Raw genomic sequence first — 23,202 nt, 5'->3', positions numbered from 1 at the left:
TTTTTCCGGTGCCAAGAGGTGTAGTACTACAGATTCCCATGACTCCGCCCCTATTTATGGGGGCGGAGTCATATATAAGCAACTGCACCTGGCTGATGAGCGCGCGGAGCACCTCTGCCCGTTCTAAAACTGGAAGAAAATGGGAAGCTCAAAGTTGATGCTGCTCTGTATGGTGCAATATTAGTAACTTTGATGATGTTAATGAGGATATTATTGCACTAAGTACTAGTTTGAAAGTTTACGCGCGCGCGCGTGTATATGTGTGCATATATGCATATATATTATATATACATACAGAAATGTATATATACATACATACCTGTATATACAGTATACACACACATATATATTTAAACATATGTATACACATATGCATATATATATATATATATATATATATATATATATATATATATATATATATATATATATATATATATATATATAAAATATATATACATATACATATATATGCATTTATGTATGTATATGTATATATATACATATATGCAGAAATATATTTAAAATGTATACTACTACCATGTATAATAATATAGAGTTTAAGGTTTATATGCTTTCGTATTAATTAATAGGGCTACGGCTAAGAAGAGCGAGGTTCAGATTTATTTTTCGTATGTGTACATTTTTATGCGATATGTCCTGTAAGGCTAGTTACTGTTTTTCTTAAATCATTTATGCTTTAATCTTGGGCAATATTCAGGCCTCCAAAAATGTTCCATGACGAATAATATACGGGGAAGTATCTCATGTTTTATTTACAGAATGTGTTCGAATGGTCAAAAGAACATTATGAAAATTTATATTAGGCTTTACGTACTAATTTTACTTACAATGTATATATAATTGAATATGCTGACGTAAACTTATATATCCTTTTGAATGTAGTTGATATCAATCAATAAATAGTGTCATTTTTTAAATATTTAAAGAAGTGTGACCTTCGAAACCAGTGTCGATGGACGAATGAAGAAGTATGATGGGAGGCGCTTAGGGCCCGCGCATTTTCAACTGATTTCGATAGTTTTCCGTCTTTTGATTTGTAATTTGAAGATGTTGATAACTAACAACTTGTATTTATTGCTATTTCCTAATGTTATATCAGTAAACCAGTGATTTGTTAATTGATACAATTCAAAAACAAAATCAGATTCGTCAACTCGAGTACAATTCCTAGAAATGGGGGTGGAGCCGCACCTGTGGCAACAGCGTAGAAGCATCGGCAGTGTTGCTGTCGCGATCGGCCCAGAGAATTGTCGCAAATGAAAAAAAAAACGACTTTCAAGTATAGTTAGACAGTTTATTGGCACCGGAAAAAAGGACTTTTATTATCGTAAAATTTTCCTACGAGGATATACAAGGCGGTCAAGCATTTACTGTAGTTATTGGATTGTTATCGATATACGCAACAGTTTATTGTTATTCGTTTGTGTATGTTCTTTTATCAAAGAAAACGAACATTATAAAGCTGGTATACGCAAGGGTGGAGATGATGCGAAGTGTGGAAGGGAAGAAGGGGGGTGAGAAGCGAAGTACTTGGAGTGCAGGGACCGTTTCCCTAACACATTTGCGATGGTAAAATCATTGGTAACTATAACTACCATGGTATCCACACAGCTGTGGTATTCACTAACAATTTACCCTCGGTGGTATCATGATAAAGCGCAAGTTCGGTTCGGTCGGAGCGCAAGTTCTGGTGACCTGCTCCCTCGCTGCTCGCCCTTCGCAGACCACAAAAGCCATGTGTTGTTTATTTCATAAGTTTCCAGAGCGCCCTGCGCCCCGAACGAAATGACATTTGACAAGGTGACCGGAGAACGCGCTACTCTGACCCTAAATGCTCTCATACATTTTCCATGTTTTTATTCTTATGTCATCATGTATAAATGTCATGTTTATACTTAAAATTATCCTTAGGAAATGCTTATTCTGAATCACGATGTATGTAACCGCTCTTATCATTTATATTCCAATGTTCCATGTTTCATGAACACTGAACAATTCTGCCCCCAAACCACCAGATGTAAGGTTTTAAAAAACATATCCAGTTTATTTGAAACATACCCTTTTTCCTCTCCACGAAATGGTCATATGAACCGATGTTTCTGAATTTATGTTCCTTCATATTCTTTCCACTGTATATTGTTTAAAAACGAACTTTGTTTATGGCAATTCCTGTGCCAATAGCCTCAGACCGCTCGCCCTCACGGGTTTGGCAGGACGCGTCCCTGCCTTGCCCTCTGTACCAGTTACCTGGAATAAAGACAATAAAACTGCGACAACTTTACTTTAGAATATACATCAGCACCTTACTTACTGACTTACCGCTTCGACCACCTACCACACACCAAGAAGTAGTAATAGTGGGGGGTGGGACGCCTCCCACTTCATTATTACCCATGCAACTTCTGGGAAGATGATGGCATCACATGTTGACTCTAAAATATCAATATCTAAGCAAAGTATTAGTTTTGTTCTTATATCTGATGTAACTAATATGATGACAAACAGATGTCACAATACGGACATTGTGAAGACATGCAAATTTCACATGAAGCTAGCAAGAATAAAATCCACACGAATTCTTGTAAAATTATAGGCCTATATTATACTAGAATGCAAGAGATCGATAGGTAAGTGAATTATCAGAGAATTTTTCCCTGGCATGATTATTACAAATGGTATAGAAAAAACTACTTTGCTGATATATAAACTAGCAATACCATCGTTAAACGAGTGTAGCAATTTCTGTGTCTGTCGGCATATTGACAATAAATTCCAAAGCGCATGGGCAAGAAATATTTCCTTTGACGATAGATGTCGATGAATAAAAGTTTTATTTCGTCCAGTTCTTTGTACGACAATAATGAAAAATAAATAAATAAAAAACTATCTGGACTGTCCTTTAGGCTTGAGGTAAACAATAATATATTAATATAACTGTGTTTGTATTGGTTTCTATCTATACGGTAAATATACATCCCACGTTATTGATATAATCAAATAAATATATTGATTCTTATACATGTGCTTAAATGGAGTTTTAACTGTGAAGATTATTTTTAAAATCTCGTTGTGTCTAGTTCTGGAATTGCTTTACTTGAGCCCTCTGTTGGCTACCATTAGAATGAGTCTATTAAGATTGTAACTCTGCTGATCCAAATTACCATTTCTTCATGAATACCGCTTTGCCACCACTGGTAAACGCAAAGGGAAGTGGCCGTCGGTAAATGCATTACAATCGTATATTAGTGAATCCGGCCCCAGGAATTCTACGGAAACAAAAGTACGACCGACGGATGGTGACGGAAATTTTTCTGTATGCTGTATTTCTGTTATTTTTAATAACTACAGATGGCTTGATGCAAATGAAAGTACTTAAAGTAATGTTAACATATTTTCACATTTTAAATTAAATCAACATAAGAATTCCTGAAACCATCCTGGTATGGTCATATCTAATGTACATTGTTTTATGCAGTGCAATGAACAAGAAAGTAATGTGGGAAATCCTACAGTCATTAATATCTGACCGAACGCACTGCTTACTATAATCAAATAGTCATCCGTTTATGGTAGTGTATGGTTCCATTTCATTACTTAAATTCGCTTTCTTTATCATCTAATGTTTAAAGTATTAGAGAAATGCTGCTACGGAAAAGCAGAAAGCCCTGTTGGGGAGACAAAAATCATGTCACAAGCAGGAAGTACATAGTATTTGTTCATCATATAAATCAATACCATTTCATTGTGCAATCGCAAAAAGGAAATGGGAAAAATGGCCTATATTTACTCGGGAATAGATAAAACCGAAACGATCGCTAGGAGTTGATCCGGAAAGGTTGGCACTTCATGTTTTCAAAGCTCGGAGCATATAAGCGTCATGAGGCGTTCGAATAGTGTTATGGCAAGAGCCTCATATCATGGCAATACTAGCAACGAAGACCTCGTAGTCTTTACTCTGCTTATCTTTGAGGGACTTTCGAGTAGAAATATCAAGATTAGCTATTGTGAAGCCACCCCTGTCTCTGAGTCCAGCAAGACCAAGAAACTGGGTCCACCCAGTTTCTTGGTCTTATATATATATATATATATATATATATATATATATATATATATATATATATATATATATATATATATATATATATATATATATATATATATATAATTAAGGCATGTTTTTCCAAGGAAGTTAACTGAAGTGTCAGAGGCTAGACAATTCCAACTACCAGAGAAATGATGTCATATATTATAGTCATTGTTTATTAATTTGTTGCTTTCAGTTATCAATTTCTGAAATGCACAATTGTTTGAGTGGTACGTGGTTCTGATTAAATCTTAACTATAATTCACTTGCAAAAACCTAGAATAAAGCATTTGTTATTCTGGCCATATGCCCAATGCACACCTACATGGGACTTTTTTCATTGCTGCCTAGAACAAAACTGGGCTTCACTACACTCCTGGATGCTAAGCTAGTAATTGCATATACCTGTAATACAAAATTTACGTAAAAATGAGTACTACTTATTTACAATCCCTAAATGCATCCAAAAATCAAGACATGCTTTGCGATTGTCTCTCGATAACATTCCTATACGATATCAGATGTGTTCGCTGTCGAGCGCGGTTAATTAGAATTGAAGAAAAAAAATGGTCTTACTTTTCTTTTTCTATAGAAATGTACAGGAAGATAATATGCATATTCTCTATTTTAAGTAAAACCGATGGGCCAATAAACATTACAAATAGGATTCATACAACCTCGGTTATATAACCACATGGCGACCATTTCCTCCATGCCTCCGTGGCACAATCGGTTAGCGCGTTCGGCTGTTAACCGAAAGGTTGGTGGTTCGAGCCCACCCGGGGGCGCTTGTTTTACATGATATATGTTCATTTATATTTTTTGTGTGTGGAATGCATATCAGTACTCGCAGTCAGTGGAGTCATAGATGTGAAAGATCTAACTTGGATACAACAGGATACAATTTTATCTGAACAGTTATGAAATATTTCTAAGTCGTAGGTACAGCGTTGACTATTGCGCATAGGGGAGGCGAGGTGAGTGAGTGAGTGTGTGTGTGTGTGTGTGTGTGTGTGTGTGTGTGTGTGTGTGTGTGTGTGTGTGTGTGTGTGTGTGTGTGTGTGTGTGTGTGTGTGTGAGAGAGAGAGAGAGAGAGAGAGAGAGAGAGAGAGAGAGAGAGAGAGAGAGAGTGTGTGTGTGTGTGTGAGAGAGAGAAAGAGAGTATGTGTGAGAGAGAGAGAGAGAGAGAGAGAGTGTGTGTGTGTATGCGTGTGTGTGAGTGAGTGAGTGAGAGAGAGAGTATGTGTGTGTGAGAGAGAGAGTGTGTGTGTGAGAGAGTGTGTGTGTGTGTGTGTGTGTGTGTGTGTGTGTGTGTGTGTGAATACTGATCTCCCCATGTGAGCCAGAAAAAAAACATCATATATATGTATAAACCCTTATGCAGAATATACGCATACATAAATGTATATCGTAGAAACATTTTTTGGCCCGCATGGGGGTCGAACCCTCGACCTCCGCGTTATCAGCATGGCGCTTTAACCAACTGAGCTAACGGGCCAAGTTGCGGCGGCACGATAAAAACTCAGAATATATAGTGTATGTCGATATCCTCACTTTGATATGTTTTTTTTTCTATTTTTCAATTGTTCTAGTTACTGGGATTGCCAAGGATTTGATTAGCAAAAAATGTGTATGTAAAATGTAATGAATTAAAAGATGTATAGAAAGTATAGTTACAGAAAGGAGAGTGGAAAAGATGTACGGAAAATGTGGTGTCCAAAGTAACAATATGATCATGATTATAAGAAAATATGATTAAATATAAACAAATAGATAAATAAATAAAACATAAGTAAATGACAAAGACAGTAAGTAGTAGACAAGACAGATGATACAGCAAAGTTTGTGTAAAGAGAAAAAGTTTATTGACAAAAAGAGAAAGATCTGTGTAAATAAATAAATTAAAGTACAGGTGAAATAAAGTGAATATAAAAACATTTAAACATACAATAGATTAAGTAAAGATTTTTATAACGTAAAAATCCCACAACTCTCAGATGTTTCCGTAGTGTAGTGGTTATCACGTGCGCTTCACACGCGCAAGGTCCCCGGTTCGATCCCGGGCGGAAACATATTTTCATTTTGGGATTTATCTGCCCTGCTTTTACTGTTCTGTTAGTTATGTTAATTAGACGCATTCCTACACTTATTAAGTATAGTTTTCGCGTTAGGATTTTTCTTCGCCGATCTTGAACAGCGATATTTTAGCACGGTTTTTAGATACGGGATCAATAACTTACTGTAAGAGTAACAATCTCTTCACCAGCAGAGTGGCGCAGTGGAAGCGTGCTGGGCCCATAACCCAGAGGTCCGTAGATCGAAACTACGCTCTGCTAACGGAAATATTTTTATTTTATTTTAGCGAGGTTCTTACAAATGGGATCAATAATAAACTGTAGAACATCCCTCTTCTCCACCAGCAGAGTGGCGCAGTGGAAGCGTGCTGGGCCCATAACCCAGAGGTCCGTAGATCGAAACTACGCTCTGCTAACGGAAATATTTTTACTCTTTTACTTATTATTTCTGTTTCGCAGATATATTTCCCATTCAAATGCGCACAATGTAAAGATTTTTTTCCTTTTTTACTTAAGGCATGCTTTGTGTAGGAATATTTAGCTCTTCGTTGTCTTCTACTGCCGACGATGTTGAAGATTCACCTGCTATACTTAACCGTTGACGGTTTTAGACTTGAAGTTATAAGACCCAGAACATCATTAGGTATGTTAGAAGTTCAACAAGGAGTAATACCACGGCTGCGTCCAATGAACCATGTAGTAGGATATTGAGAAATAGACCCTTGGAGGTTGCATTTGCTTATTTGTTTATATATAATTTCCAGTCAAGGACAATTTTCACAAATAAGCACATGTAGTTATTTTCTACAAATCACAATTAAGTAAAGAAAAAAAAAGATACTTTTAGAATAAAGAAAAAAAATCACTCCATAAAAGGGAATTAAATCTCATATATCTTACATAAGTTCTTTCTTTAATAATCATAAATTAAATAAATTTAAATTACAGCATATGTATCATGTCAATATATGTATCTGCATAGGATAATTGACAAAATGAATGTCTGCTGCCCAACTCAAGTCTTCAGTTCTTCTAAATGAAAGTTGATACTACATATTCCGCACTTACAACAAATTCGAAGTATGATATCCAATTATCAGATTTCTGTTACTAAATGAAGTAATTAAACCTCATACTATTAGTAATTTCACAGGTAATGATAATTTTTCGGCGTAATAGCACTGCTTCACAACACTGGTGTGCGAGTTACTTTTTGAGCGGAGTCCTGGTTTCCCATCAAAAGACATATAAGTCTTAGTCATGCATGCTGCCTCTTGACCACGATCATTCTCCTCTGTTTACGCTGCCCGCTGAACGTATGCATAGCAACTAATCTTTGTACTACAGGCATACCAACAGTTTAAATACATGCATTTCTCTATTGATGACTTCTTTATTCGGTAAAGTATTAACTGCAAAACGTAATAACTTTGTTGATGTATGTACACAAGTCCTTTTTTCGGGTTTCGGGTATCATACACGTTCCACTCAGAAATAATAGAATTGCGTTCCTTGATTATTGATGCTGTTTTTATCATTTACACATTAAATGATTTAGTTAAATCACATACAGGATATGACGCATATGCAATGCTTTGATTACTCGTCTCGATTGCTTTCGTATTATGAATTCATTTTACAGGGGACGTCTCTCTCATATTACTCCCGAAAATGTAAACAGTCTACTTCTCACGAATAGACATGTGAGGCAACGACCCCCACCCCCCCACCCCCACCCCTTCAATACAGCGCCTGATCTCTACTAATGCCCAGTCTCGAAAGATAATCGAAAAACGGTATTGAATATATAACAAATGATAGAAGTTTGATCTGTATCTTCGACTTCAACTGAATGATCCGTACTCTAAGTGGGCTTTGTCAATCAAAAAGTTTCCACAACAGTAGCGAAAGATGAACTCTCTTTTTCGTGATGTAACAGGTTCCCTGTGTGGGTGACAAGACCCTGGTGCCCCTTTTACTCTGGAAAGTCTACAACGTCTTGTATTAAAAGGTGGCTAATCGCGAATTGCTTCAAAGAACTGCTGGTCTGCTTTCATTAGGTTATTGATTGTAATATATTGTTCTCTAACGATCCAGGGAAGTTTCCTGTCATCAAGACATCAAAGCCATGGACCTTCATCTCCTTCAGGGATATGATAAAGTGTTCCAGCCACCCACTGCATGCAATCCTGATAGCTTCAAGATCTTGGACCAAGGTAGAGGTAAGGACGGTAGGTTAAATGGGGGAGGGGTGAATGGGGAGTAACCGAACGTAAAAAGACAAAAAAAAAAAAAAAAAAAAAAAAAAAAAATGTGAGAGGAGAAAGTAGGGAAAGGAAATGGATAGGGATAGGAGATGGAGGAAGGAAGGGGGACAGTAAGTGAAGAAAGATATGAAGATAAGAGTAAGAGATTAATGACAGGAATAGGAGGCAGAGGAAGGAGAGGAGGAAAAGGAGGCAAGGTTTTTTAATGGAATGATTTTCATGAAACTTGAGTTAAATTCGTTACCTGCTTCGTGCCACTATGTATGCTTGTGATGTTCACTGACAAACGACGAAATGCCACGTCATTATCCAGCAAGAGAAAGTCACTTTTCATATATATATATATATATATATATATATATATATATATATATATATATATATATATATATATATATATATATATATATATATATATATATATATATATATATATATATATATATAAACTTTATGACTACTCAAAGGAAAAGAAGATAAGAAAGAAACAAAGAAAAAACTCATAAGGATTTTACCTTGATTTTTTTCATAATCCCATGAAATCATAATTAGTTACTCATTCTGATTTTGTTTACATCTCGTGAGATAGTTAAGCATCCAGGTATAAATAGAATTATCACTTTTTCAGCTGTTAGTGCAGTATCAACCTAACGCCTGAAAATTATATTTTGTTGGAGGTGTTTTGTATTCCCTAATATTCATTAAATGACATTATTTATCAATTATCTTTTTTAAGAAACAACAATCTGACATGTGCCCCGTATACTGTCATTACTGCCTACAGAAAACAACTTTAAATGTACTGATTGTTAATTTTATAACCAAGCATACTCTAAATAAATACTTTCACAACCAAACATACTCTACATAAATACTTTTATAACCAAACATACTCTACATAAATACTTTCATAACCAAACATACTCTACATAAATACCTTTATAACCAAACATGCTCTACATTAGTACTTTTATAACCAAACATACTCTACATAAATACTTTTAAAAGGCATTTCTATTAACCCTTGGACATCGGAACAATTCTAAAGACCTATCACCTTTCTCAGAATTGGAAGGTGATGAACTAAATTAATTGAGAAGTATTTGAAGGATATATTACCATGAATCGGGGATATATGATATTTTGTAGAATTCCTTAGTTAAGCTTTCGGGTACGCAGTCGCATTGTGAAAGCAAATTGATTACCTAACCGACTGCAAACAAAATATTTGAACTTCAGGCCAATGCTTCGGGAAATGGTTATACGTAACTAACTAGAAAAAAAGCATTATGGCACGCCAGTGTATTGTAGTCAGACTGTTGAGAATAAACAAAAATGGGAAGGCCAAGATAAATCATCAGAAAGATCCCAGGCGGATAATATATCGATCCAATTATATTCCCTGTAATGAATCGACATCCATTGTAGGGGTTGTTACCTTGTCAATAGCGTAGCGGGAAGCGGAAGAGGTGAGAAAAGTTGGCCGATTATTTCGTTTCTGCTTATCTTATTTTATTCTTATTGACTGATGACTTACATTTCTTATTACTTAGATTTTGGAGGGGGGATATATATTTTTGAATTGTTATATTGGCATTGCATACAAGACAGTAAGACTTATTTGTCATTTATATCCAATCTATTGATATTTTTCCTCCTTTTGTCCTTACCTTTCTCTTCTCGCCCTCTGAATTCTCCTCCCTTTGTCTCCGCCCTTTTCATCGCTCTTTCTACTTCCTCCGCCTCTTCCTCCTTTCCTCTGTCTCCCTTTACACCCCTCTCCCATTCCCCTCCCCCTTCCTCTCACCCCCTCTCCTCCCCCTCCTTCTCCTATTAGCAGATGGCTATACATGGTTCGATAAGTTACGTGTGTGGTGATTAACACTGTCCCGCGTTAACCACCCACACCTTCATTTGTTTGGAGCAGAATGCCAAGGGGTTGATAAGAGGGAGGGATCTCAATATCTACCTGTCGATTTGTCTATATTTAGGTCTCTCTACTTATTTGTTTGCCTTTGACTGAAAATTCAGAAAGGACAGGGCAGAGACGATAAAAAGGAAAAGGGTCATTTGCATCTATCTAGTAAGAGACAAACGGAGAAAGGAAAAAATAGATTAGTGGAAATGGTTATGTGAGACGGACAGCTAATGAAATAAAAGAGAGAGAGAGAGAGAGAGAGAGAGAGAGAGAGATAGAGAGAGAGAGAGAGAGAGAGAGAGAGAGAGAGAGAGAGAGAGAGGGTGGGGGGGGGGGGAATTGGACCTTTGCGCGTCAGCAAGACCCAAACTCGGTCATCTGTCATTAAGGGACAAAATAATGACGCATTGCTACTTCGCCTTTTGTCTTCAAGTGTCAGGTGATTATAGCTTCGATCAGTAAGGAAGAAAGGAATAAGAAGGTTGAAAGAAGAGATATAAGAAGAGGAAAAGCGAGGAAGGAGAGAAGATAAGATGTGCGAGGAGGAAAGGAAAGAGAGGAATACAAGAAAAGAATGGGAGGAGATACACATGGGAGGAAGGATGAATATAGGATAACGCAAGATGAGAAAGGACATATGCAGTGAGGGCTAAGAGGCAGAACATGGAAAGAGGCAAAGAGGATGGAACCAAAGGAATGATAGCTAAAAATTGAGAAAAAACAGAAATCTAGATGGAAAAGGGAACACGATATATAAGGGAAAAAAAGGAAAAATTTAAGAAGGGAATTTAGAAAAAAAGGCGGGAGTAAAAACCAAGAAGAGATTAATATAGAGAACTTTCACGAAACAAAGGCTAAGACAAAGGCAAAAATAAGACAAAAGAAACTAGTAAAAATAAATGTAACTAGAGTATGATAGACAGACAATGAATAAAAAAAAGGGAAAAAAACAAGAAACGACGCTTGTACAACAAGTTGATGATTTTAAAAACATAGATTTGGCAATAAAGAAAAAAAAATACGATAAAAGGAGGGAAACAATGTGAAAGAGGAATTGAGACACAAAATAGAATAACAAGCTCGTTTGTAAACACAAGATCCATCCAATCTATACAGCAATACCAAAACCCCCGCCTTCTCTCCTTCGTTAACACACACTCCCCCTCAGCCAATAGTCGACAAGAGTGGCTTTCAAGAACCAATCAACGGCCTGGAATCCATGGGTGTTACAGCCGCCTCCCCTTCTGAACCTCGTCTCTCATACGACAAACTTTATCCAGAGAACGCAGTGACGTATTCGAAGAGTCAAGTGCAAGTTGTAGATGTCTTACTCTGATAGTGGTTTATAGAGGAGTTTTGGGATTGTGTTAACTTTGTCCCCTTATTATTGCGTTTTATGGTATTGCTCACTTTAAAATATTGTGAGTTGCATTGTTTTCTTTTCTTTCTTTTGGTAATGAAATACGCGAGCATATTTTGAATAGCAGAATACTAATGCATTAAAACGAACGAACCCTTAGAAAAGTTTTCCTTTAGATCTCCCAGACACGCCTCACAACCCTTTTATATTGCTCCACTTTGTCGTACTCATCGATGTAGTAAATATTGCTTCGGCTATAATGATCCTAGCAACATCATCAGTAACTATTTTTCCAAAGCATTTATCTCGTATTTCGTGGTTATGTTCCAGCAGCAATTTTGTGAAACTAATCCATCGTACTCCACAGTTTTCCAATACTGCAAACAATAAATATTGGTGAAAAATGGCAAAAGACGGTGGAGTGACTCGCTTTACAGTGACGGCGATCCTAATCGTTCTACTATATTCCGGAACAGGTAGTAAATTATTTACAAAAGTGTCAGACTGCCACTTTGGCACACTCACACACCTATGTTATCGAATTGCAAATTATTTTTTACTTTTTCAAGAACCGGGAAAAGCTGTTTCGTTTTCTTGCTTTATCAGAGACAGTTGATTTTTTATTTTTAACTATTGATATGACAGGAACATTCACATGTGAAAGTTAGGAACTCAGATGAAGAAAATCATGTTTTTCTAGCCGAATGTGTCTTAGGCTTTGCACGTGTTTTTTTTTTCTATTTCTTTTTTTAGTACCGCAACACTGAGCTACGATCTCTTTTTCTTTTTTGAGTTTGAGTTTTTGATGATTAACTGTTGACGTGGGAAATATATTGGTATTAACCAGGCTCTTTAGACTAAGTATAGGAAGAAACTGTATTTCCATAAATATAAATTCGCGATGTGACATGCATTTAGAAAATTCACATCATAAGTTCCTTACTCTACTCCATATATATATATATATATATATATATATATATATATATATATATATATATATATATATATATATATATATATATATATATATATATATATATATATATATATATATATATGTATATATATATATATATATTTATAGATAGATACTTTTCCTTCGTCCGTTTCCTTCCTCTTCTATCAAACATTTCGTACCTTCCCTTCATTTTATTCTATTTTACCTTTTGTGCCCTCTTTCTTTCCTCTTTTTCGTTATCCTTCTCTTCTATGTATTCCTCTTTCTTCCTTCCCCTTTTTATGTCTTTCACCCTTTTCACTTCTCTTTATTTTTTACCCTTTCCTTTCCTAACCTTGTACCTTTCTTTCCCCATTTTTCCTCTGCTCAACTTCTCCTTCCCTCCTTCTCCCTCCCATACACCCTTTCGTCCCTCTTCCTCCACCTTCCATTCCACCTTTCACGGTCACCCCACTAACAACCACAACAGGCATCAGCATGAGAGTCTTCAGGTTCCAGCCAACGGGGTCTCCGAGCGCCTCTTCCGCCGCCATTTTGAATCAGAACTTGACGTCTCTCAACGCCTTCACTATTTGCTACAGACTCCGCCTCTTCTACTTCCGGAGAGAATCTGTGGTTTTGTCGTACGCTATCAGTGACGAAGATAATAATGTCATCAGATTAGGTGAGATTTTGTATATACATACACATACTTAATAATGTCATCAGATTAAGTTAGATTTTGCGATGATTAGGTTAGATTTTGCATGTACATACACATACTTGTGTAGGTGTGTGTGTGTGTGTTCTCCAATATGCTTATTTCTTGGGAGTTGAGGCTAGCTACTACTTCTGCACTTTCATTTATGTAAATAAATATAGATATTGTTATGATGATAGTTGTAACAACGAAAGCAAGACAATGATTAAAATGCTGACAGTGGTAAGGAAGATGAGAATGATATTGGGAACTAAAAGAAATCAATATCGTAAACATTATTAATAACACAGGTTATGATAATGGCAGCAAAATAAGAACAACGACCATCATGTAAATATAAAGAGAAGAATGAAATGCTCAAGTATACCGAACGCATTTTCGTTATATATATATATATATATATATATATATATATATATATATATATATATATATATATATATATATGTCTGTGTGTGTGTGTGTGTGTGTGTGTGTGTGTGTGTGTGTGTGTGTGTGTGTGTGTGTGTGTATATATATGTGTGTGTGTGTGTGTGTGTGTGTGTGTGTGTGTGTGTGTGTGTGTGTGTGTATAGATAGATAAAAAATAATAACGGCAACAATAATAGAGCAAACACAGAAACAATGAAAAGAATTCTCTGACCAGACCACACCACCCGAGGCTTCCGAATGCAGTTAGTCGGAGCCCTGAACACTTCGGGGCAGAACATCCCCCTGTGGCACTGGTGCCATTACTGCCTCGCGGCCAATCTCTCTTCGGGAGACTGGGCCATGGCCATTCAGGGCGAAATCACCATCAGGTAAGATTTTTTTCTTTCTTTGTATTTTATTAGGTTTTATATTGTGTAATTTGATTTATTTGTTTGATTTCCCTGGATTATTGGTGTCTTAAACCACTGTGGTTGACATTCACGCATTTCTGCCAGGGATCAAGGCGATATAAGGCTGATCAACAAGAGTATAGAAGGCGATGGAGTCCTCATTTTGGGGCAAGACCAGGACGTGCTCGGAGGAGGCTTTCAGGTGCAGTTGGAAATCCTGTTTGTTTACGTTTTGAACCGTATCCATGTTGACAAATGTAGAAAGGGGATATCCAGTCTCATTCATACCTTGTTACATTGTTAACGTGTTATTGGTATGATCTGGTTCGTTTGTTGGATATTGTTGTGGATGATTTTTTTCTTTGGTTGCCTGCCAAGTGAATGTCTAATATCTGTAGCTCTTTGAGTTGTATTTATCTCGGTTTGTATTGTCTTTTTGGTGATTTTCTTACTATTGTTATTGTTAATATTTCTTGGTATTATCGTCGTTACCCTCATCCTTGTTGTTGATTTTTTTGGCATACTTTATCACCACCGTAATTATAATCATTCTAATCCTCATCAACACCACCGTCATTGTCATTATGATATAAACGGTATATACACTTTTTCTTTTCTTTTCAGGAGGACCAGTCTTTATCAGGAGAGATAACAGAATTGCACATTTGGGATTATGCACTGGACGACGTCACAATAAATGATATTGCTAATTTCCAGTCCAACTTACATGGTCAGTCTCTCGTTAGAAGGTGACTTTAACTTGACTTTTCTTCTGCAATGAATTCATGATTCATTAATGCTCTTAATTTCTGGTTATGGGATGGAGTTCTTCAGTTTGAAGACTTGGACTTCACACACTTTTGCCTCTCTCTCTCTTTCTCTTACTCTCTCTCTCTCTCTCTCTCTCTCTCTCTCTCTCTCTCTCTCTCTCTCTCTCTCTCTCTCTCTCTCTCTCTCTCTCTCTCTCTCTCTCTCTCACACACACACACACACACACACACACAAACAAGCAAATCAATAACCGAACAGAATACCCCGCAGGCAATGTAATCAACTGGCTAACCTCGTCGTGGGAGCTGCGCGGGGAAGCCGACATCCGGGACCTGCCGCGCGACATGGTCACTCAAACGCCAATAACCCACATCATGATGGCCGACCCGAAGCCCTTTGCCGAAGCTGCTCATCTCTGTAGCCTCCTGAAGGTTCGGTGATTGCTTCTCCTTCCATTTACAGCTTGTACAGCTCTTGTCCTATTTTCATGTCGTTTTGTGTTGTTATGGTTTTGTTTTGTTTAGATTGAAAAGAAAACGCAAAGCAGTAATACCACTACATGATAACGTGAAAATTATCACTTATTATTATTTTATCAAGATACGAGAATATAATGTATGATCGTATTATGATGAATATTCTTTCCCCAGGGAAAAATGTCAGCTCCAACATCGGAGAGAGAAAACGAACTATTACACAATCACACAATGTCGTATTACCCACTCTGCAAAAACAACTTAGGCCACATCTATCTGTGGGTCGGTTACTCCGATGTCAGAGAGGAAGGTTAGTAATCCAAAGATTGAAATGGGGTTGAAATATGAAGAGACGATTGAGAAAATACTGGAAGTTTTTGTTTGAGGGATAGTGAATGACTTACGTACTGACGACGAAATTTCTTAAATTTCTTCAACCTTTTCAGAGGCCTACACAAATAAAGCATAAGGCTAATAAGACATTTTATATGAATAGCATCTAATCCACTAGCGCTTAATTTTTCACAGTCACGAGAATCATATATAAATTCCAAATCTATTATAATGCCAATTGAAATATTTACAGGTGTTTGGGAAGACAGTGGTACCGGCCAGAAGATAGGTTACCAAGGGAGTTGGAACACCTACGAGCCTAATGGATATCGTGAAGAGAACTGCGTCTCCATGTTTTACTCTCCTGGACGATGGGTCGATGTCACATGCTTGTAGGAAAACATTGGGGTTTCTTTTTTTCTTTCTTTTGATGTTTATTTTGTGTGCGTGTATTTTTAGGGAAATGATTTTTAACTTCTGAAGGTATCGTGGTGCCATGTCTCTTTGGAATAAGTTCCCATTCTAAGAGGTGGGTATACGACTAGAAATCTTTGTTGCTTTTAAAATCTCGCTTTCTCCCACGTACTTATAACCTTCATGCAATTATCGGTCCACCAGTGTCATTTTCTTTGGGACACTGTTGTTAATCATTCTCCTTTTCCAACAGCCGAACCCTGTGCTGGTCTTGCCAGTTCACGAAGCTCACGGAGGTGAAAGTTTTAGGGTTATGTAAAAACTCGGTTCTCGATTTGCACTATGTCTTAGCAGGGGACAAAAATGGATACCCACACTTCACTGGTTCCCGTAGATCCCACATATTCTGGAGCCCCGAAAACCAGACGTACGTGATGCAGTCCCTGTGGAACAACCAATCTTACGGCGTCATGAAGGTTGGTCATGCTAAAGGTATTCAAAAGCTTAAGGGCACGAGAGCGAAAAGGGAATTTTTCTACATTCCATTTACGATTCATAAACAGATATCAATTTAGTTGTAGTGTCGTCTAAAAAAAAGAAAAGGAAAAAAAAAACTTTATCTGCCTAACAGAACAGGTGCGCTACTCATCACAGAGATTCAGACATATACTTTAATACCTACACTTACACCGCTATTAATCTTACATATACCAGGGTTGAATATAATACAAAATCACAACTTCTAAAACTACGTGCCCTACTGACCCCACCAGAAAAGAGGCGGAGGAACACCACTGCCAATAGGGACACACACCTGGTCCTTCAGTTCGGCTCTCTGCTCTGGTCGTCCGTCGTCTCTGAGGCTGACCTTGTCGGCCTGTAGCTCCGGTTACTTCACGTGCGGAGACGGTTCGTGTGTGGCTTTTAATGAGCGGTGTGACAGGCGCACAAACTGCAAAGATTATTCCGATGAAGAGGATTGCAGTGTGTTGGTGAGAAGGATCGTCACTGTCACTGTTTATTATGACTTTCGTTGTCATTGGGATTTATTCATTTTAATTTATTATGTTTTACAGAGAGTGGTCAAAATTTTAGGGACTTCTTAAAGCAAGTAGAGTTCAGCTTTCGTAATATCATTTTTGTGTTGGAAGTAAGTGATTGTGCTTCATGTGTATGTATTTTAACAATGTCGGATCGTTGGCTATCCTATGCTTTTGTGTAAGGAAAGGAAATTGAACAATTCAGCCCTTGATATCCGTATGTTTCCACCAAAAGCATTTTCTTCTATTTTATTTTATTTTATTTTTTCTCAACGCAAAGTTTACAAACCAAATGAAGCTTTGTGTTTCGTTCTTCACAGCAAATTACGGACGGCTACCGACCAGAGATTCCACCTCCATCCATTGACAATGCAACGGCCTTAAACGTCCTGGTTCGAGTTTACGTCGTTACCTTGACGTCTATCAACACTGTCAATATGGAATTCACGGCTGATTTTATTTTGCAGGTATAGATAACGTTGAAAATGTGTATTGTAATGACTGTACTGAGCACTACTTGTTCGATAGATATAGGTCTAAATGCTTAATTTGCGTCAAAAAGCTCGTGCTTACAGTTGCCGATTTGCATTATTTTAACAGGTAAATCTTAAACAACTATTCAAATACCCAAAATAACTAGTAGACCTTTTAAAGTTGCTATTTATTTTAGTCTGATATAGAATATACAAGGTTTCCTCTCTCTTCTAGATGAGGTGGTACGACGCGCGCCTCTTCTTCGAGAACCTCAAAGACGAAACAGATCTAAATGCTCTAACACAAATGGAAAAGAAATCTATTTGGGTTCCCACACTAAGTTTCAAAAGCGCTCGAGGCAACAGACGAAGCTTGCTCGACGAAGAGACCAAAGTGTACGTTCTGAAAAGGGGGCAGCCAATACCAGCGGATATGACATTTGTACATGAGAGTATGTGTTAATTGTTTACATTGGTGTTATGCTTATTGATTGGACGGTGAAGACTCTGCGACTGGGGGGGGGGGGGAGATTAGATGATGATGATTATAATTTATTCATTTATTTTAATTCTAGGTTGTTTATTCAAGTCTCATGTGTTTTTCACTAAGCGTTGTATGTCCTTTATTCACTCATAGCTGTGTAATTTCTCCGTTGCGTGTATTTCTAATGTCAGTGTTATTTACATCATAGCATATGACATTAATGGTATTTACATGTTACTAAAATTTTCATTAATGTATTCGATTTTTTTAACCGAATAGTCGACTGTCACTATAAAGAAAAAAATCATAATTTTTTCAGTTCTTCCTTGCCTTCATCGCATTAATCCGGACTCTTTTCTGTTAACGAAATAACAATGGCTATCATGTTTTCCATCAGTTGAAGTGTACAACGGACGCACTGCCCAGCTCTTGCTCGAGAGAAAGTATCACGTCTTATATGGCTGCACATTCGAACTTCAGATGTATCCATTCGACACTCAGGTAATATTTGTAATAGAGAAATAATGATGATGATGATAATTATGATAATGATGATGGTGTTGGTGATGAGGATGATACTCAACAAATATTCATGGTGAGGCATTAAAATGTCTATCCTTTAAATATTTGCACTCCCTTTTTATGTTTCAAAAACAGATCTGCACAATGAGCTTCCAAACTCAATCTGCCACGAAAATGTACGTAAAACTTGTGGCAGACTACGTCACGTTTCTTGGCAGAAGGCAGCTGGTTGAATATGTGGTCGGCGATGTTACGATGGTTGATGTGAACGATAACTCGAGCTACAGCAGTTTGAAGGTGAGGTGAAGTTATTAGTTTTTACATTCCTATTTTTTTAAGGAAACATTTTCGTTTTTTTCTTCATTGCTAAATATCTTTAGTGATTACATATTTGCGCGTCAGTAAATGATCCAAGACAAACTATACACCAATGGACTAAAAATATATTCCCCTACGATTTTAGAACATGTATCTCGCTTGATCATTTAGTATTATATTTTTTAAATATCAAATAGACTTCTCTACGACTAGTAATGAATTTGCTATATCGCTTTGAAATGTAGAGTGGTTCGATTGTCCCTAAGAACAAGGACGTAAAGTATTTCTAAGTGTCTTTCTTCACACTATCGGTAAAATGTAATGAACTAACCTTGGTAGTTAAAATGACCTCATAATAGTGAAATTTCTGTTTCCGCTTGGTATTCCATGTCTGTTCATTTCCTATTGCCTCTACAGCTTGACATGGTGCTAATCAGGCAGAGTGGATATCACTTGGTTACGACTTATTTGCCAACTTCAATAATGATCGTCATAGCATATATTACCTTCTACTTCAAGGTCCACGATTTCAATGTAAGTTCAATGTAAACAAAAGTAACATGTTTCCTTGCATATAAACATAGATCAAAAGCTGCAATAAAAATAAATACAAGTGTGTTCTCAAAATCAATTCCCCTTTTGTCTCATCATGCGCGACCGTTTTAGTTTCAATTCCATTCACTTCTTATTTCAATATAATTTTCTTCAACAGGACCGCGTGATGGTCTCCCTCACGTCCCTCTTGGTGCTATCCTCTCTCCTTACACAGACTTCAGAAACTTTACCCAAGACGTCCTACTTCAAGATGGTCGACATCTGGCTCTTCTTCTGCATAGTCATAATCTTCATGGTCATTCTTATCCATACCGCATCCATCTGTGTACAAGATGACGACGAGATGTGCGCTATGGATGATCAGACGCATGGAAACGATGGGTCTAATGATCGATTTGGTGGACAGGTTAGAGCTGGAAATGGTTTGAAAAAGCTACATATTAGGTGCAAACGAAGAGTGAGGGTCACTCCATCTTTCATTCTGACCTTTGGGAAAATTAGTATTCCTTTTGTTGTAGGAATCTTTAATATCATTTACTGGTCTCTTGCTCTCACCAAGTAAGTGTGAGTGATCAGGGGAATAGCTTTCTTTTAATGCAAAAGAAAGTTAACAAATTATTATGGTTGTAAGTATTCCATTATTTTTTTGAGCAGTCATACTTCCAAGTATCATGGAATCTTAAAACTGCTGTGGCATATCTGTGGAATAACACAGCCGAGTTTCACAATACTTCCACCAAACTAAATATGTAGTTTTCATCAAGTTATTTAAATCTGAAAGCTACGGTATATCAATAAAAGATATTTATCCATCCTTTCATTTTTGTCAATATATCAGCTGCTACTGAATTTACAATACAAGTATCCAGTGTCAAGTGAAAGGTTTTAATGTTTTCGTGTAGTAAATTACCATAGTACTTATTAGATTTTAGTTTGTCTACCTATTAATAATAGTTCTGTGACATTTGTTTCGTGAGATGGAACCATGATGGGTAATTTCACTACCATCAGCATTGTGAAAAGAGCCCACATCATATATGGAGTATTAGTGTGCAGACTCAATGTTAGTAAAGCCACTCTGGCTTAGAAAATTTGCCCAAATTTTCTTCTCGTTTCTTTTTACTTTTTCCATTCAGATGAATAAAGGTATTTCTTAGCTAGTGATAAATATTACATACTTGTAGTGTACTACAAATTACCATATGATTTAGTGTTTTACACATTATGGATTAAATAAACAGCAGTGAAACTTACCTAACATTTATTTTCTTGAAAATAAAAAGAAGAAAAAATAATGGTTACAACAATACATATTTTGAAAGCTGCATTCACATATTAATGTGTTTTGTTTACATGGTCGTTTCACAGAGCAGTGATGATACTTATGTGAAAATAAGTACAGCAAAGTGAAATGAGAAAAAAAGAAAAGGTGCATATATTCAAGAGATTCAATATAACCGCACACTCTAAGTGCACAATCGGAATGAATAAAATTAGAAAAGGTTAACAAAAAATTATAACTTTAAAAACAGAAGAGAAGATACGCAACTCTGCATCTGGCATTTGCTAAAGCTAATTAGAATCTACGTTCGCTGCGCGTAATAGATGAGTCGGAAGCTTACGAGCGTATGGCTTCACTCTGCTGCCTTATTTTCAGATCTAAACTACATATAAGTGGAAAATAACCTTTGATTCTACACAATGCTTGCGATTCCTTATCAGCGCCGAGTGGTAAGATGCACTTAAGGGATTTTTTCTTTTTCTTTGAAGTTGCTGCGAATTCATTCAGTTGTTCAGTTTGTCTAGAACAGTTTATAGTTATAGACATAAGCTTAATGAACTAGCTGTTATAGCTGCTATGTGTTATGACACTGGCCCAACTCTGATAAGGAATTCAAGTCTAATTTCTGTATTTCGTGGACTGTGAAAAGGTGCTTGTCTGCCTCAATCTTTCACTCTGGGTCGGGAGGATAGGTTACCTTCACGGTGATGCATTGGAGATGAGCATTAATTAGAATAGAGGATGAAAGCTGAAGGATATAAGAGAGAAAAAAGGCATTCTGTACATTTTTCCTTAGGGGAGGTCTCTCTTAGATTTATTCTGTAATAACTACATACTCAAGAAGGAGACATTATAGGTTGAAGGAGTATCACAACTACGACTCATACACTGTACACCGAGTCCACCACAGAATAAGTGAGAGAGGGAGAGCAGCACCATACACAACCCACGTCACACTATGTTTGGCTCGAAAAATCGCAATGACGACCAACTTCCACCAGCATTGTCAAAGAAATGCAATTAAATTGGAAAGCTCCAAGGGATTCAGAGGAAGATACCAATTTGAGCCTCTGGGTCCCAGTATTAGTCAGCCGGAATTCAACATAGCACAACAGGAAGCCTAATATAGGCTCAATGTAAAATACGTCCCCACGTGGAATTCCGGTGGAAAAATGGGCACATCGCAATCCTCAAGCACTAACACTATGTTTTCATTGCATAATATACATCTTGACCATTAGGAATAAAGCTGTTCAACCAACCAACTTCTCTGAACATATTAGTACAAGAACAAAATATTAAAATATAGAATGGAATAATAAAAAAGAAAAAAATATACAAAACAATAATAGTAAGCTAATGCAATCCAAGAGAGGGGGAAGGGGAATGAGAAGAGTTCCAAACGAAATGATAACTCAAGACAACGTCTTGACAGGATCATTTCTTTGTCTGCCAGCATTTCTGTTAATTAAGAAGCAGGGACTGTGTCAGCCGTGTGGAATGGTGGCAGGCACTTGACGAACGACGGCGACGGCCCTTCTTCTCCCTCACACCCTCCCCTCCCATTTCCCTCCCCCCTTCATTGAAAACTGAACAAAGGCACCCACCTCTCGCCCGCCTCTCTGAGGGCTGGCGCTTTCTCGGACAAAGCCCTGAGAGTGACGATTTACTTTTGTTTCATCTTTTCTTTAGACAAGCGTATGCCTAGCGATCACAACGCGATGGTTTATTCACAAAATATTAGGGGGACTTATTCTATAATAATTTCTCTTTTTATTTTTTTTATGTTTTTGTTTGTTTTATTTAAAGGGGGAGATGTTTATATTTTAAGCAATGAGGTGATGTCAAGTAATGATTAATCCACTCCCAAATTACAGTTAATTTAATAACTTATCATTATAATTATCATTAATATTTTTTCTCTACCTCTGCATTTCTTCCTTGAAGAAACATATAAAGTGACAAAATAAGTTCATAAAAAATAGAGGGTGAAAAAAATTAAATATACATTTGATAAAAGAGTGGTCTCTCACTAAGCTTTATTCTGATGTGTGAACAGTTTTGTTCTTGATACTGTTAATCATCATCAGAGAAATATAGAAAAATGATTAGAATTACTTAAAATCCGACTTCAAAGTAGCATGTTCCCATCATCGTCAATACACTGTACTGGTCCTTTTAATAGATATGTTGTACTCTGGTGTGGGAAGCCTCTCCTATCTCTGATTGCTTTTGCTGGAGCTGGAATTTTCACCGACATTAACACTTCCTCTCAAGCTTGACTTTCCCTACCAATGAAGCTGCTCTTGACATGATAATCACTT

General features: G+C 36.9%; 1 protein-coding gene and 3 non-coding genes across 4 annotated transcripts; 3 read left to right on the top strand and 1 right to left on the bottom strand.

The window, feature by feature from the left end:
- Positions 1-4,822: 4,822 nt before the first annotated feature.
- TRNAN-GUU (transfer RNA asparagine (anticodon GUU)) lies at positions 4,823-4,896 on the top strand. The gene has a single exon. It is a non-coding gene; the product is annotated as a tRNA-Asn (tRNA).
- Positions 4,897-5,532: 636 nt separating this feature from the next.
- Positions 5,533-5,606, bottom strand: TRNAI-GAU (transfer RNA isoleucine (anticodon GAU)). The gene has a single exon. It is a non-coding gene; the product is annotated as a tRNA-Ile (tRNA).
- A 501-nt stretch (positions 5,607-6,107) lies between these two features.
- On the top strand, positions 6,108-6,180 carry TRNAV-CAC (transfer RNA valine (anticodon CAC)). Its single transcript has one exon. It is a non-coding gene; the product is annotated as a tRNA-Val (tRNA).
- Positions 6,181-13,070: 6,890 nt separating this feature from the next.
- On the top strand, positions 13,071-21,150 carry LOC113826563 (uncharacterized). Its single transcript, XM_070139198.1, has 15 exons — positions 13,071-13,353; positions 14,036-14,189; positions 14,316-14,412; positions 14,835-14,940; positions 15,252-15,412; positions 15,632-15,767; positions 16,044-16,182; positions 16,458-16,680; positions 16,978-17,196; positions 17,565-17,711; positions 17,953-18,169; positions 18,599-18,702; positions 18,859-19,020; positions 19,459-19,575; positions 19,754-21,150. Exons 1-15 carry the CDS (start codon positions 13,167-13,169, stop codon positions 20,156-20,158), a joined length of 2,574 nt encoding a protein of 857 aa, XP_069995299.1. The 5' UTR covers positions 13,071-13,166; the 3' UTR covers positions 20,159-21,150.
- The last annotated feature ends 2,052 nt before the right edge of the window (positions 21,151-23,202 follow it).

This window comes from Penaeus vannamei, chromosome 25 (genome assembly GCF_042767895.1).
Source record: "Penaeus vannamei isolate JL-2024 chromosome 25, ASM4276789v1, whole genome shotgun sequence".
Classification (NCBI taxonomy): Eukaryota; Metazoa; Arthropoda; class Malacostraca; order Decapoda; family Penaeidae; genus Penaeus; species Penaeus vannamei.
The sequence above is the reverse complement of the archived record's forward strand: the minus strand, read 5'-3'. Positions and strand labels throughout refer to the sequence as shown.